The sequence below is a fragment of the Rhizopus delemar genome, genomic scaffold (genome assembly GCF_000149305.1).
Source record: "Rhizopus delemar RA 99-880 supercont3.5 genomic scaffold, whole genome shotgun sequence".
Lineage (NCBI taxonomy): Eukaryota > Fungi > Mucoromycota > Mucoromycetes > Mucorales > Rhizopodaceae > Rhizopus > Rhizopus delemar.
In genome coordinates this window covers 427076-443733 of record NW_027137831.1, presented here as the reverse complement: position 1 = coordinate 443733, position 16658 = coordinate 427076, and the positions used below count along the sequence as shown (strand labels likewise).

The window sequence follows — 16658 nt, the reverse complement described above, 5'->3', positions numbered from 1 at the left end:
ATTTGATTTAAACTAGACACTTTATCAATTCATTGAAATCTATCCTTTATTAAAAGCAAAGAGTCATCAAATGAATGCTATAAAACCAAAAGATTATCTACACAAATACACATTCAAGATTCATAATTCTTATCCTCGAATGCAATATGAACCAGATAAAGACATCAAACTGTCCACCATTCCAAGCTTATGGCCCAGTGCTACTTTAGTGATTGAAGACGAATGATTTTTATTTGGATTGACGTAACACAGATTTTTAAATAAATTTTTCCAACATCTCTTTTATGTCACTCCTGACATCCTTCACCAATCGTAAGGCCTGTTTCACTGAGAAATCGATCGGTTGCACATAAGTCATCAACAGATTCAACATACGATCCATCGCGGCCTGATCACAATAACCTCGAGGATATTTGTTGAAGAAATCAGCAAAGGCTTGATGGAATACAGCTTGGTCTTTTGCGGTGTGGAGTGGACGACGGATGACGCACGAGAGTATGTCTAATTGTTGTCTTCGTTCTTTTGTCAGGGGTGTTGTTCGAAAGGCTTCATCAAATAGAACACTGAGAATCGATTGCCAAAGGGCAGCACGAGCGATAGGATCAATAGAAAAGAGGGGCGCAATACGTTCATAACGCATGGGGTCCATTTGAGCTAATTTAAGGATAGGTCGAAAGTTATGGGCTGTGTGTGTGGGAATAGGAAAGAAGAGATGATGGTCTAATTCTTTTTGCCAGTCAAGGTCGGTTGGATGGGTTAGAGAAGAAGAAAAGTGAGCGAGTGAATCGCGTTGGATGTCAAGTGTCGATGTTTGATTGATTAAAGTCACATAGCCTTCGAATGGTATACGTTGAATGGTGATCGTGAAAGGATCATGTTTAAGCCCTTTTTGTTTTCTTTGTTGATATTCTGCTTTACCATAACTTTGAACCAAGACTTGAATGAGACATCGAGGTACACGAGCACCAAGATGAAGTAAAGTCTGAATAAAACGTCGAGTACACTGTTCGGGTATTGTCAAAAGAGCATAATAAATTGCAAATTGAACACCATAACGAGTCACCATCCAACTCGCTTTTGAACGTGGGTCCTGAGCGATACGTCTTAACCTTTTACAAGTCGATGCAAATGCCAGAGTACAGCTCACTGTATTCAAGTGTTGATAAACACATATTAAAAGTTCTTCTGGTAATCGATATAAACCACACTGTTTCTTTTGATGAAAATTAAACTTGAAATGTTTGATGAATGTCATTCGATAGAAAAGAAAAGAAAGAATTAGTAACCTCTTTTTTCTGTTTGCTTGATGTTATAAACCAAATCCACGTTGACCTTAATCTTTATTTTCATTGGTTGAAAATAGAATCAGCATAAACATGTCCTTTTTGTACTTTTGATTCGCTCATGTGATTCAACCTGTTGTTTTAGGAAGGTTCCATTTGTACACCCCTCCTCACACTGTCCTTGAAAAGTGTGAGACTTTGGATGATCGTGACCCAAGTCACTGGCAAAAGATGCTGTTGTAAAAGATAACCTAGTCAATTGCAGATGTTCAAAGAATATAATTGCTTTTTACAGTAGCATCCTCTTCAATCGAACTCTGCTCAAAGATTCTAAAAGAAGGTGTCACTTTTCCACCAGAGCAACAGCCTTTCTAGATTTGACAAGGGACCTTTCACCGAGTTTTCTGTCAACAGTTGCAAGATACTCGAGCAAGCATTGATTGTCGCTACTCTTTCTATTGTGTTTCAGCATTCACTTTCCTTTACCAAATTCAAAATCTACTTTATGATTGTATTTGTAAAAACCTAACTACTGTTTCTCAATCTATTTCTTGAGAACTCATCGCCTGCAATTGTTTTCAAAGAAACCGCACTTAGAATGCTTACAAGATACAAAGCCAAGACATTTTTTTATGGAAATAACAACCATATTTGTCCTTTTTACGTGCCTTCTGCTGTGTAACTTCTTTAGATATCATTCAAAGTGAAGATAAACGCAAACATACTCGCCTTCTAATTCACTCTATAGAGCTTAGCCCTCTTTTATTACATTGCCGTCCGGAAAATGCGTAGTGAAACATGCATTGACCCCACTCAGTCCATTCCTTTTTTTCTTAATATTTAAAACACTGTAAAGGAACTTTGAAAAAAAAAATACTTGTTAGTAGCTTAAAAAAGCACCCCCTAAAAAACAAGAATAAAATCTCAATTTACAGCAGAGAAAAAAAAAAAGAGAGAGAAAGGTTAAATGTCTACTATTCCAATTGGAATAGGAAACTCGGTCTTACGGTACACGAACACATACACAGGTCTTCAGTATCGTTTGTTGGGTAGATGATGCACATGGAATTGACATGCAGGGTTAACCAAAAGACTGATGCCTTGGGATGTCTTTGGTGGCGAGCGGATGTGTTTTTATTCCATCTGTATGGTATCGTTTCCAATGGGTGGGAGTATCTATTTGGTAGTAAAACCAAGTTTCTACCATTAATAAGACAGATGAGTGTTCTGCTATCGATAGAATAGACGATTTAGCTTGTTTGGGTAACCCGGTAGCGTTGAAGAGCATGACATTTAGTTGGTTCATGAAATATCAAAATCAATGCTATGCTGGGAGCTGTCGGCATCGTTTGATGAACTGTGGTTATCTTCATGTTCATTAGTTGTGCTCATTTGATCGTCCTCTGAGTAGAATAGATCATCTACTCATTCTTGGTGTCCTGGACGTCGTGATAGAATGCTGTCTAAAGTGTTTTTTGGCTAATTCATCCTTTAGAGAAGAAATGGTGAGCAACAGCAAACTTGACGGGTACTCTTATGAACTAGAATGCGCGTTCCATACGGTCACAAGGATGCATAAAAGCGCGGTGTATACGTTCTTCTAGTGGCAAATGAGCGAATTTAGGATCCCTAAGATTTTGAGGTCTACAAGGGTCAAAGTCATCTTTAATGGTAGCCTTGAATTACTAAAGTTGCTGTCGCAGTTCAGCAGCGTAGCCATTGTCAATCAATAAGGTCAGGATGTTTCGATCAGGATAATGTATGTCAAGCTTACGCAATCGGCATCTAACCTGTCCAATTGGAACTCTAGCCTTCGTAGGATCGTAAATAGATTGGGGAATCCTTGATTGTCTGATGGTGGCTGAAGGAAGTGTGCAGCAGCCTCTTGGTACTGTAGGCATCTTTAGTGACGACTTGCAAATGGATTGTCTTTAATACATTGTACCTTAGCAGGTTCATGCCAGGGAGCGGTTTCAATGTTAGTCATTTGGGTCATAGCTTCGGGATTTTGGTAAGGAGGGTGTCGATTTAAACTGGGAAAGGGGTCTACAGTTTGTGTTTGTTGTAAAATTTGTTGCTGGATTTTATCAAGTTGAGAGCAAATTTGATCCATTTCCGCTCTTGCCTGTTGGAGCTCTTGGGTCAAGTGTTGGATTGTATCAAGAAGAGTCTTCAGGTCGTTTTGGCTATAGCTGATTGTTGGTGTGTGCGTATGGTTAGTTTCTTGGGAAAATCTAGTTTGTTCCATGTCTGTCGGTGTTTGCAGTTGTGGTCGCCCTTGACATGGGTCTTGAATAATATGCTTCATTGATGTTGCTTGAAAGCACTTGCGACAGCTAACGCAGCGGAACAAGAGGTGTGGTGGGTCTGATTTGGTAGAATCATGTCGTCGGAAGTGATCTTGTTGATTACAGTTTGGGCATATTAAGCGTTTACGCTCTTCAATAAATGTTGAGAGAAGAGAATCAACTTCCTCTGAGGACAAAGGATGGTTCGCCGGTCCCTGAAGACTATTGGAGTCTATAGGCATTGGTTGATGAAATAAATATCGAAATTGAGTGGTAGCTGTCGTTGTTTTGTAGCGTAAAAAAAAAAAAAGAGGAGTGTTGCATTGTTTCTCAAATTTAATCAAAGTGTAGGAAAGCGGAAAAAGCTGCAAAGTGAAAAAATAAAGTCTGCAAAGTTGAAGGCAAAATCCAATATCACTTTCTTTTCGCATTTCAAGAGAATTTCGCTCAACAACAATCTTTCTTATTTTTTCCCTAAATGTGATCGTGCAGTTCTCATTTAAATGATTATATAAAGTCGTTTTTGAAATGCCCAAGCTCTCAAATGATGAGCATAAATTCATAACCATTTTTGACATTTTACTGTTCTTTTTCAACTGTTCCTAAGAATCTAAATGTTCAAATATTTGAAGATCATCTTTCTGATTGTTGTCAGTTAAAACATTGACTGCATTTATTCTTTCCGTAACTGAAATTCGGTTGAAAAGAGAAAGCCAGTTTGGCTGAAATCTGTTTTTCTTTTGGTCGGGATGAGTACTCGGAAAAAGACGAAAAAGGAAATAACCTTGATTGAAGTTAACCAAAGTACTATATAAAATAAACAGTCACTGGTGGCTCATGCTATTTATTTTTTGTGCTGTATTTTTTTTTTCTCCTTTGACAGGGTCACCTCTATTATTAAAGCATGTTGAGCCGTCTATATAATTGTCGTTCTGGTAAACTCTTTTAATCAAATAATCATGCCTTTTGCTTTTATTAAATGTAATTATAGTCTTGAAGCAAGGATTTCACAGTTCAGCTACTTCTTTTGCCAAAAAACATCCTAAACAAGTCAAGAAAGAAAACTTGGCTAAACGAGCAGCCAAATTAGCCGAACTTGAACGTACCCAACCTTCATTTGTCGTCAGTCAACCCACAACCTTTTTTGAAACTCTTTTGACGCCAGCTGAAGCTTATGGGCAACACAAGACAGGATACATGCATTTTTTGGACGAAAATGACCAAGCGTTTTTATTCAACGAAACCCCTAAAAGATCCATTGAAGCCAGTCATAAGGCAGCCGTGGACGGTATGGAGTCAGCATTAAAGCAAGAGCAGGCCAAGGTGACGACAGTACAAAAGCTGATTAGTCTTCAAAACGGTAATGCAAAAGCAGTGCAAATTTGGAATGTGCATAAAGCCATTGACTGGTTTAAAAGAAAAGAAGGAGATACAGGTAGTCCAGAAGTACAAGGTAAATAATAAGACTATAGATAGATCTATAGACTGTATATTTATTCTTTTGGTAGCTGCTATTTTGACTGTACGCATACACAACCTCAACAACCACTTGAATCAGCATCGTAAAGATAAACACAACTACAAACAATTACGTACAATGGTTCATGATCGTGCAAAGATTTTGAAATATCTCAAATCAAAAAATCCTGAAAGATACTATTCATGTTTAGAACAATTAGGATTGCAACCTAGAGCAGTAGAAGGAGAACTTACTTTGTAAAAAAAAAAATCCCCCCCAAAAAAGCAGAATAAAAAGCATTTATTGTATCTTGTAATAATAAGCTACATTTGCCTTTTTTTGTGTGGTAGTTGATTTACATTGATTACAGATAGTGATAGCAGCAGAGTATTTAAAGCAAGAATGAGGCGGAGGAGGACAAAGATAAGGTAAATGAATAAATAGACTAGAAATGATGCTTTTTTTATCATTTTTAACCTATCAGCTTGGTCATTATCACCACTTACACTTACAATTATCATTGTTACCTTTTCGTATTCTTTTAAAAAGCATTCTTTCATAATTATAGCTTCTTCTGGTAATGCTTCTTCTTTTGAATATGTTTTATAGTAATACCCATTTTGTAGTATGAGTAATAAAAGCAATTTAGCCTTAGAAAGTAAGATGGATGAGGCATCTTCTTCCTAATATAATATATTATTATTACCCTAATGTCGTTTATTATATAGCAAGTTACCTTGAATGATACAATCGACTTTAACTTTTTCATTGTCAACGGTTTCTCACTTAGAACTGATTTTGGTGTTAAGTAGGTCGTGATGAGTTGAAAGGCATGTGTTGCATCTATACTACACAGTATTACATTAATATATAAGTGTATATATAATCTCATTTACATTACCAGGTTCATTTGAAATAGACGATATTAACTGACTCAACTCATCATAAGCAACCTCACTTAATTCATCTTTTGTTTTATGCCACTAATTACATAATGAAATATAAATAAGCAAGAACAGTGCTATTATTACCTTTCGAATGATATTTATCAGTTTGTTTGTTTGTTTAATAACATTTTCCATTGTTCCCTTCTCTTTCGTTTCTTCTTCAATCTCCATAATAATAGCTTTTTTATCATTTCTGAATCCTTCCTGACTGAATTGATTATATAAATACCAGCAGTATATTAATGATAGCTCACAAGCAGAACATGATAGCAATGTGGCCGATTCACTAAAACAATAATAATTGCAACTCTCTTCTTTAATACCCTACTTTTTTTATTTTTACCTGTATTTTTCAGTGACTTGTACAATGATAGGCATAAAATGTGATATAAAGTCCAAATGCTCCTCTGATGACGACTTGATGTAGTGTGTATATAAAAACCGTAATAGCACAATAGACGATAATTGATCGCGTTTATTATCACTCGCAATTTGCTGGTAAATAAAATCTCGGGCCATTGCTTGAAAAGTATTTGAATAAAGTAAGAAATACCCCAAGATTCTCATAGATGCTTCATGCTGTGGATGATTCACTTTTAATATCTATGTAATCTTAGCTGTCAGTTTCCTTCCCTCTTTTGTTTTAACCAATAAACCTTTTCTTTTAAGGGCTCGTAAACATGATTAAAATGAGTTGGGTTGGTTTCAAAGTATTTCTCGATTGAAAGCAAAGCTTTAATAGTAGGTGCTGTATGTACATATTAGACTGATTTGTATTGTCTTTTTTTTTTTTTTCTATTTACATTCAGACAGTTTAAGTGAAAGTTCAAGTTTATTTGACTGCCTAATGGTCTGTACTGCTTTATCAAATACTTTTCCGTGTACATTGACAAGTAAATAAAGTGATTTACTTAATGGAAGATCCGGTGTCGCTTCCTTGTAAATTTCTTCTAATTCATTCTCTATTTTGTTTTTCTTTTTATTGTTAACAAGTAAAATATCTGGATCTTTATTTTCGCTGAAAAGTAGAGTTGACATATTTGGATGAGAAAGAATATAGCGATTTGCGTTTGAAAATAGAATTTTTGGGATTTTTCTTTGGCCAATAGAGAAAATTTATGATAAAAAAAAAAACTTAATGTTAGATACAGATATAACTAGCACTATCTTGGTGAATTAATATGAAGTGGGCGTGGCTAGCTTTATATTGTTTGCATCTGGTATATCAGGATATGGGCGTGGCTAATGTCTTGATCAAGTTTACAGTCAGCAACATTAAAGATATAATTGAAATCTCGTATTGAATTATACAAAAGACATAAATCATGATCCTTTGTTTATAAAAAACTACAACAATCTTTGTATAAATAATGACAATTGCTTTTAGTGTTCTATATTTGGGATTTTCTTAACATAGTTCCCTATGATCCAAAAGAGCAACAATTATCTGTAACTTCTTAATAGCTGAGATGAACACACAAAACAAAAATAAAGAATCACGAATACTTGGGCATGCTAGTAGCAACTAAGAGTTAACAGCATCATTTTATAAATACAGAAAAGATACAAAACATGTGATAATTCTACCTTATTCTTAATGGTTTATACCTGTAAAATAATATCGGCTTGGAGGCTTTTAGTTTATAAAAAAGATTGGGTGGTTAGAGAATCTCCAACGGCTCAACTTAAATTTGTCTAAATTATCTGATGTTTTTCAACCCTATTAGCTTTACAATAGGTTTTCCTTTTAACAAAACCTGATCCGTTGAAGATGCTCTTACGTAATTCACAATGGAGCAGAGTATAAATAAGATATATATTTGTATAAAGTATCATAAAATAAAAGAACATAAAGCATAATTCATAAGGAGTGTCAAATTTTGAGTGAGAATTGCATAATCAGAAATGAGCGACTAATTCATTTAATGTTTAAAAAGACCGGGAGGGTATTGCCCATAATAAGGCTTATCCTTCTTCTGTAGTGGTGGAAACCAACTTCCACGAATCCAAGCACAGTAGTGACCCGATTTTATTTCGTCATCTTGTTCTTTATCGTATGGAGAGCGTTTGTTGTTTTGCTTTTGATTCGTGCTCTTCAAAGCAAGGGCAACTCCATTTGAAAGAATTGTGTGGCACTTTGCCAAATATTTGGCATCTTTCTATATAGAAGGATCAAACAATTAAAAAATTTGGAAAGCTTAGTTGATTTATAACCTTACTTTGGTTGTGAACAAGCGTTCTATCAGAGTTCGTGCCTTTCTCATATCAAGTCCTGTCGAGGGAAGACGTAAAGATCCTAACTTGTTAGCAGCATTTAAACCGTTATCTACCAATTTAATCTTGTTAACTTTGCCTTCTTGCAAACTCGATATTAATTAAATTGATGACTTTACCATCGGAGTTTTGAGTGCAAACTCTACAGTCGACTTTGTCACCGATGGGAACTTTTCATTGTCCATTTCTCTTTTTGCTTTAGAAGATTCTTCATTAATAGAGTCACCCCTAAATTGGAGAAATGATAATTAAATTTATGAGAACATCTATTTATTTTAAATTTACCATTTTGTGAACAAAGCTGAGTCGTCAAAAATGGTAGAAAAAATTGGTCCCCAAATCTTTACTACAAAGTCTTGTTCCGTTGGATCCTTCTTGTTGTTGAACTGAAGTATATTTTGTGCATTTGAGTTTAGGGCGCCTAGACTAACAAACAAATAGTTAGTGGAAATAATAAAAATATACAAAAAAAAAAACCTACATCAATGAATAAATCTTAAAACAAGACTCCTCTTCTTCAAATGCATATTTTATTTGCTTGTTGAAAGACAGCTTGTAAGCTTCCTTGATATTATGTCCGGCAAGCTATGTAGACTTGATATATCATTACCTTGTTAACCATTGTAACACTTATGCTTACCTTCTCTATCTCTTTTAATTCCTCGGTTATATTTTTACTGATGGGAATCCAATCCATTCTCTTATTCCACATACTGTTAAGTTCGTTCCATTGTTTATCGGTAAAAATAAATTTTTGGGTAGATTTTTGAGGGTTGTTTTTAGTGAGATCTACTATTGAATTAAAGCCGTTGCTGTATTGCGTGTCAAATCCAGTTATTAAAGCTAATTAAAGCATTAAGTTCTTTTTTTTTTTTTTTTTTTTTTTACCTTACAGAATTTTTAGCAGTTGTCCATTTCCGTATATTTCTTATTCGTGTAGATTTGATCTGCATGTAGTTTTATCATTGACCCAACGGATTTCTCAAAACCAGTTAGTGTCGTGTCTTGCTCATCGGGAAATATCTATAATTAAATCTTTAGTATGATAAAGCTTATAAATTAATTAACTTCTGCCAAGATACATTACTTGATTTTAATCTTTTGCCAGTTCTTTTTCCAATAGCATTATATGTTTGCTTTCTTCTTGTATCACCGGCTAGCTTTTTCGTTTCCAATATAGTTCACAGAATTCAGTTCTCAAAGCCTAAGAGTTCCAATATAAACAATAAAATCATGCAAAGGTATAATACTGAGCATACCAAATAATCACCAGCACTTAGATTAACGCAGATTTCACGAAGAACCACATTATATTCGGTATCTTCCTTTTAATATTTGTTCAACTGTCTCTTTGATCAAATTTCCAACAGAATCCCTTCTTCAAAAAAATGCCATTACTTCCATAAAAATCGGTAATGTTCAAATCTCTTTTCAAAGAATGATTTAGCAGAAAATTTCTAAAATTTAAACTATCCAAAAGTTAATAAGTGTTTGGATTATTTTTAATAATAGCTTACACGTTTGCAAAAGTCATTTTTTGAAACAAATAGGTACGATCCACTATGGTGCAAATGAAGCAATTTTATTGTTTGGTTTGTTACCAATTACATTGTAATAATTTGCTTGGGTGCATTGGGTTACGGTTTAAATAAACAGATTTGAGTGTAATTGATATAAGAGTTGTCTTTATATGAGTCGGATTTGGCTTGATTCACTTGTTATAGTGACCACCAGATCTTAAAAAGTAGATCAGACTGCTTTGATTAAAGTAAATAAAAAAAGAGATTTACAATGAGGTATAATAACTTCAAGGGACTTCTTGTTCATGTTAAATAAAACAAGAGATAGTTTGCCTCTTTAAAAGAATATTTATTTGATAAAAAGAAAAAAAAAAGTAAATAAGAAGTGAAGAAAGCAAGTATTTTTGAGATTATTATATGGGTTATTTATGTGTTTTTGGATTTTATGATTTTGTTCTATTTTTGATATTTTGGATGGTTGTTATAATATAAGAGGCGGCTATTGTATAGTATAAGGTGGTCGTCGTAAACTATAAGGCCTAGCGTTAAACAGGTTTATAGCAAATTTAAATAGCAAACACATGATAGTTTTGAAAAAAAGGCGTTTTCAACAACTTTAATGCTTAGAAGCGACATGGCTTGAACCTGTATGTGGAATTACGTTTTATTTCGATTATCTAGAGTTACTTTACTAATATGTAGGCAAATCAAAGAACAATAAGGAATCAATACTAGAAACAAGCAAATTTTATTCTAATGTATCAAAATAAAGACAGTTCACTTTTTATTTATTTAAGCCTGTGTTTGAGGATGCTGCTAACGCTGAAGAAAAGAAAATCAACACGCTACAACAATGTAGACAAAGCGAAAAAGCTCAGAACGAAACCCCCCCTTTTATTAATATTGAAACAAAGGTGGTTTGCCTAGCTTTTTTTCTACATAAGCAAGTAGAAGAGGACATTGTGAATGTTGAAAAAAAAAAGAGAGAACACTAGCAAGTTATACCAATGCATACAAAGCGATGGAGTCCAGAATGACAAAAACAAGCCGAGGGAAAGATAAAATTAAGCTAAAAAAAGGACACACAAGAAATATTATACAAATTTATGTAGGAAACTCGAGCTTTGTATTCCAAAAAAGAAAAAGTAACCATGAACTACCTTTATCAGTTTATTTCAAGGGCTACAAGTTGTTTACTTTTCTCAGTTTATAATCAAAGTTCTTATACGCTAGAGCTTCTGCGAATATCCCTCTCTGAAAACGATCACGAAGGCCTTTTTTTTTTGAAGGCTGCTCAGCAGAGGAAGCTAATGCTTTACACTTTTCTATTTTCTCTTCTAAATGCGCAATTTAACAATGATTAATTTCCAAAATGGCGCAATATGGACAGATTGTGAATAATCTATTTCTATAAAGTTTCTCTATTGGCCAAAGAAAAACTCTATGGTCAAAATAAAATTTCTATTTTTATTCCCAAGAACTCTATTTTCAAACGCAAATCACTGTACGTTAGCAAGACAACAGAGAAGAAAGTGTTAGAGACATTTAAACTCAAGTGTGTTAAAGACAAATATGCAACATCAGACGACTATTTGCAGTCCATTATTCTTGGCAATACAGCAGAAACAGGCATGAACTTCATTCTGGCAACGAATCCCGTATAATGTCATAAGCCTGTATGTGCCGTAAAAGAGTTGTTTTAATATAGCCCCTGATGCAATGACAGAAAATGGAAAATAGATTAGCTTAAATAGATATCAATAGCTCACTTACATAAGTAGGAATGGATTATTTCCTCATGATGTGAACAGCACCTGGTTGTTTGAAATTCATCGCTCAGAACACAGAAGTAATTTTTTTGAAAGGTTCTTCGAAAACCCATACCGCGAATGGGTTCATGAAGCCTGAAGTTTAGAGAAGACCAGTTTTCCATCACAAAGGTAGTCTCATTACTAAATTTCCATCTTAAGTTGAAAATCAATGAATGATCAGCAAGCTAGTTCCTGAAATAAGATGATAGCCGGAGTTCTCGGTGAATCGGATGGGCAGTAGCATAGCTAGTCAGTGTGTTCACACAATGTGCCTGAAGAACAGCGGTATGCTCAGAGCGATTCCTAAGAAAAGTAACGTAATCGTCTTACTCCAAAAATCTGGAATGAACCAGGCTAAGTTCAGCTTGAGTAACATTGCCCGATTTGGCTTCCTGGCCACCAAAGGGTTCCATTCCAGACAAACCACTTTCTGATGAACCCTTCAGAGTACCCAGCTACAATGTTTGTCTATCAAAATATGCTACACAGGACTGGAAGGACTATGGGAGCATCGATCCAGAAAGAGGAAAAAAAACAAAAAGATATATATTTGATGTTGCATCAATTCCATACTAATATGTACCTTGACCATGAATCAAGAAAGCAACCTTGCTAGTATGAGACAGTCAATTCCTAACATTCTTTAAAGAGAGTTTTAGGTACTTGTTAAAGTGTTCGATACAAAAACTAAGCAATGAAGCAATTACGCTTTAAACTATCTCAAATAACAATGTATGATTTTAGAGAAAACTCAGGTCGACAGATAAATGATTCTAAACATGTTGCATAGCTTTTCCAACAAGTTCTATAGTGTTTTCTTTAATGTAGCATTCATTTTCACACTTCAAGCTTGTGAGGAGAGTCAACTCTGTGTATTAAGTTTTGTTCATACAATATAGCTGTACTTTCCTAGTTTCCTATGTAAAGTTTTAATGAAAATCCGGTTATTCTTTTTCAATATCACTACCAATCTTTTCTTAAAAAATTGTAATTACTTTTTTCAAACTCTTATATCTGACATTTTCAAATACTTTTGCAATTTTTTGCAAAATCTTCTGGGAAAACAGTACATAGTAAGTCCTCATGTCCCGGCTGGAATGTGACCGATATCTATGCTGGAGGTTAGTCTGGCTACTTGGTGGAAAGCCAAAGCTATGTCCTTATCATCCAAATAACCTTTTCACGAAATAGCGCTCCGTCCGTTACTTGCATGAAGGCCGGCGATTACAAATGCCTCTCTCAGTCCTTGATCCTCTATATTTTCTGTTGAATCAATTGCCTAAAAATCACTTTTGTCTCTCAAAAAAACTGTCACTTGGAGAGTTCGATGGCCCGTTAATTGTACATTAGTACCTAAAATCGATTATCTGGCCTATGAAACGATCCCAGCTATCCCTCTAGAACCTAGTATTCAACTCTTAAAGTGGTTACCCCAAAATTAGTTTCAAGTGTTTCAAGTATTATCCATTACTTTGACAGGTTTGCAGTGAATGTAGGCCGATTTTAGCGAGTAAAATCAGATGGAAGCTATTGGCGCCAGAAAAGGGGACAAATTACGACATAGAGGAGTGATAGACGGCTGGAACCACTAGAATGAATGGTATGAATGAAGGAGCTGAAGGAAGTGAGACAAGAGGGTCCCATTAGATAGTTTATGAACTTGATCTGAAGGACATGAAGGACATGAGAGTGTTATTCCATGATAAGAATACGCGCAATGTGGTGAATTATTTTTGTAGACGCAGAAAGGGGAACATCATAGATACACCATAAAGAATTGTTCTGGATGGATTCCAATAGCTGATAATGAACATCAGTGATACAAAGAATTACCAAGCCGTAGTCCATGTAAGGGGGGATAATCTGTTAGTAGAGACGGAAATGCTGCTGACAAAAGAGAGAAGTTACATGGTCCTTTAGCTTTTCCAACATAATGACGGACGGGATACAGATGGCAGAATATGCCAATAGGCTTGAAAAGGATCCCTCGGCAGAAGAAAGCATTCTGTTTTGAGGTAATAACTTCATTCTCAATTTATGGATCATTTTCGTCAAGGAAAGGTGGTACCTGAATTTCCCGGTAATTACTAAAGATTATGGGACTTTGAAACTGGAGCTGGTTGGCATCCTCTTCCCGATCCTTAACTTCGTTATCTTGCTTATCTACAGAAGAACATATTGTTCCCTGTGAACTATTATATTTTGCTTAAAATACACGTAAATGATTTAAATATAAAGTCAAAAAAAAAAGGATACAGTTTATGAACCTCATCAAGCTTTTTTAAAAAAAAATCTAAATGTTACTTATGTATTTGGCCCAATTAAGTGCATGATGCTTTTCACATCAGTTCGTCTGGATGTAGTTGAGCAAATGCACAGCCGCAATTTGAAAAGTGACAAAACCGCAATTTCAAAAAAAAAAAAAAAAATTGCAGGTCGGGATTTGACATCCCGCAATTTATTTTTAAAAACCATAATTTGGCGCCATAAACATCATAAATAAAGGGTTGTATCTTTTAATAAAAAGTTATTATTAGTTTCATTAAACTATAAATTATTATAAATAATGATTTGTGATATGTCAAAGAGTAATTAATGTAATACAATCACTTGTAGGGATACTTTTAGTCGCATAATCCAGGTTTTTTTATTTTTTCACTTCCCGCAGTTCTTGTAAAGGAAAAAGTAAACGCCTCCTAGTATCCATAGCATACCGAGGTTATTTTCATTCACAGAATGAAAGAGGAAGAAAAGAGTTGAGTAAAAAACCGGCTGACTTACATAAACCACCTGCTCTTATACCCTGTTTTTAGTAGTACCACACCTTTATTGAAGGTGTATCCTACTGTTTTTGGAAAGAGCCGTGTGTGTGTGCGTACATGTAAGACAAAACCAGACTCAGCATTAGAAAGTGAATGAAAGGGCCACAAAAGATGATCCCCGCTCTCTCATATTGAGAAAAGAAAAATAGGTTTGAAAGGTTCTTTTTTTTTACTGTCGTACAATAAGGCCAGGTTATTGTGATGCTTTTTTTAATCGTATTTTAAGAATAGATCCTTAATGAGAAAGAATAAATGAAATATTTATACAATAGATATTTCGGTCCATATTAATTACCCGATGAGTTTTATGAAAAAACAAGCAACTTGTGTTTACCCAATAAAGAAAGAAAAAGAGGTTTTCTATTCGATATCATTCTGCTCCAGTCTTACGGATCTTGGTCTTTATTTTTTGGATAGACTTTTAAATAAACTCCGATTAAAATGGGTTTATCAAGAAATTAAAAAAAGTTACCTTTAGATCGTGTTACGATGTTTTGACCAATTAATTAACTCTTATGTAAACAACGCGTTTTTGTCAAAAAAGTAGAATTTTACATAAAATAGACAAAAAAGAAGAGCAAAGAATAATATATTTTTGAAAAAGGGAAGCGAAAAACACGTTTGTTATATTAAAGAGGAAAACGTTTTCAATATTTGTGGGTGCTGGTCAATAACATAGAATTGACAAATAAATCCGCGCAAAAAAAGAGAATTAAACCCATATTTTGGGAGTGCATTGAACAAATCAAGTCTTTTTCAATGCAAGTCTATGCAAGATGATCAGCAAAAAATATATATTCAGAAACTATATAAAAAGTTTACTTTTTTTTTATTTTCCCTTTCTTTTTTGTTTTTTATTTTTGCTCTATGAAAAATTTCACGGATTTTTGTTTGTTATGGGAATTGATGAAGCTAAACAAGAAATGTTTTTTTGTGAAACTATGGAGTTTATTTTTACTTTTTTTTTTACTTTTTTTTTTTACTTTTTTTTTTTACTTTTTTTTTTTACAACTTTAGTTGACAGTATAAAAGCAAACAAACCTTCTTATGAATTAATCGATGTCAAATCAAAACAATGAATGAAAGGTCAAAAAAAGCTTTCATTTAGTTTTTTACGCCTAAAGAAAGAGTTATTTGTAATTCTTCCAACTAATTACACAAGAACAGCAAAAGCGGTAGTTTTGGGGGAGAAGTGAAAGAAAAATGGGGGGAGGTGAAAGAAAGCATAGTTAAGGATAGTGCATCAAGTTTCATTAAATAGTTAATTCTTATTTTATTTTTATTAATTTCTGAAACTATTAATAATAGAATAACAAATTGTGCTTAGTTCTGTAACAGTAGACTTTAATTTTCATTCAATTTAAAGAAAAATTGAAAAAAAAAAGATGCGCGGATCTATCATATGTAGTTTAGAGTATCATATCCTTGAATAGATCAGCTAAACAGATATATTACTTAAGATACACGCTTATCTTGCACGCGATTGTAAATAAACATGAACGCGCCATTTGGTAAAGAAGGTTGATATACGCCGAGGGAAAAAAATTAAAGTTTTAAAGAGAATGGCAATGTTACCAAAATTGTTCCTGATGTTTGAAATGCTTACACAGAATAAAGTTACATCATATGTAGAACGTCTCTCGAAATAAAGATGAAATAAATAAGAATATCATTGGTTTGTATATCATTTCCTTATTATGATCCATTTTCTTTTCAGTAATGCAAAATTAGAAGCTTCTTTCTATTTTGTTCCACCAAACACAAAGAACTTAATTAATTTCCCGATATTTCTAATAATGAAAATGAAATCTTTCCCACATAAAAAGGATTAAAATAGTAGTCTTTCAGCTATTTACTTGTTTGGTATGTCATTCTTCTATAAGAAATAGCGAATAAAAATGACCATATGCTTTGTATGACGCTGTATAAAAATAAAAGACAGACAAGAAAATTCTAAAAAAAAAAGATGGGTATTCCTGTTATCTGTATCAAAAATCTCTGAAGGAGATCAAGAGACGTTTCAATGTTAAATCCTGAGTTTAGTGCGGAATTATCGGCTTTTTTTAAGTGTTTCGATAAAATGCACAGCAACAGAAAAAATAATCCACATTTTACGGGAATGGGAAATAATGAGAATGAAAAGGAGAATTATAACTATGGTTAAATAAAAAAGAAAAACCATATAAGGCTTTTTTTATCCCTCGAGTCTCTATCTTTTATCTTTTCGTCATTTCTTCTTTCCTATCCTCTCATT

At 34.0% G+C, this 16658-nt stretch overlaps 6 protein-coding genes across 6 annotated transcripts; 1 reads left to right on the top strand and 5 right to left on the bottom strand.

Moving 5' to 3' along the window:
• Nucleotides 1–256: 256 nt before the first annotated feature.
• RO3G_06905 (uncharacterized protein) lies at nucleotides 257–1066 on the bottom strand (the record flags this gene model as incomplete). Its single annotated transcript, XM_067661495.1, has 1 exon — nucleotides 257–1066. One exon carries the CDS (start codon nucleotides 1064–1066, stop codon nucleotides 257–259), a length of 810 nt encoding a protein of 269 aa, XP_067517596.1.
• A 2120-nt stretch (nucleotides 1067–3186) lies between these two features.
• RO3G_06904 (uncharacterized protein) lies at nucleotides 3187–3531 on the bottom strand (the record flags this gene model as incomplete). Its single annotated transcript, XM_067661494.1, has 1 exon — nucleotides 3187–3531. The coding sequence occupies one exon, from the start codon at nucleotides 3529–3531 to the stop codon at nucleotides 3187–3189; it is 345 nt and encodes a 114-aa protein (XP_067517595.1).
• Nucleotides 3532–4475: 944 nt separating this feature from the next.
• RO3G_06903 (mitochondrial 37S ribosomal protein uS15m) lies at nucleotides 4476–5291 on the top strand (the record flags this gene model as incomplete). The annotated part of the gene is made up of 3 exons (XM_067661493.1): nucleotides 4476–4506; nucleotides 4563–5024; nucleotides 5080–5291. The coding sequence occupies 3 exons, from the start codon at nucleotides 4476–4478 to the stop codon at nucleotides 5289–5291; spliced, it is 705 nt and encodes a 234-aa protein (XP_067517594.1).
• A 234-nt stretch (nucleotides 5292–5525) lies between these two features.
• RO3G_06902 (uncharacterized protein) lies at nucleotides 5526–7015 on the bottom strand (the record flags this gene model as incomplete). Its single annotated transcript, XM_067661492.1, has 7 exons — nucleotides 5526–5537; nucleotides 5767–5873; nucleotides 5932–6013; nucleotides 6062–6263; nucleotides 6321–6580; nucleotides 6634–6725; nucleotides 6781–7015. 7 exons carry the CDS (start codon nucleotides 7013–7015, stop codon nucleotides 5526–5528), a joined length of 990 nt encoding a protein of 329 aa, XP_067517593.1.
• Nucleotides 7016–7899: 884 nt separating this feature from the next.
• RO3G_06901 (uncharacterized protein) lies at nucleotides 7900–8873 on the bottom strand (the record flags this gene model as incomplete). The annotated part of the gene is made up of 5 exons (XM_067661491.1): nucleotides 7900–8136; nucleotides 8197–8303; nucleotides 8371–8421; nucleotides 8599–8677; nucleotides 8862–8873. 5 exons carry the CDS (start codon nucleotides 8871–8873, stop codon nucleotides 7900–7902), a joined length of 486 nt encoding a protein of 161 aa, XP_067517592.1.
• A 2894-nt stretch (nucleotides 8874–11767) lies between these two features.
• On the bottom strand, nucleotides 11768–12174 carry RO3G_06900 (uncharacterized protein; the record flags this gene model as incomplete). The annotated part of the gene is made up of 3 exons (XM_067661490.1): nucleotides 11768–11885; nucleotides 11913–12037; nucleotides 12166–12174. 3 exons carry the CDS (start codon nucleotides 12172–12174, stop codon nucleotides 11768–11770), a joined length of 252 nt encoding a protein of 83 aa, XP_067517591.1.
• Nucleotides 12175–16658: the final 4484 nt, after the last annotated feature.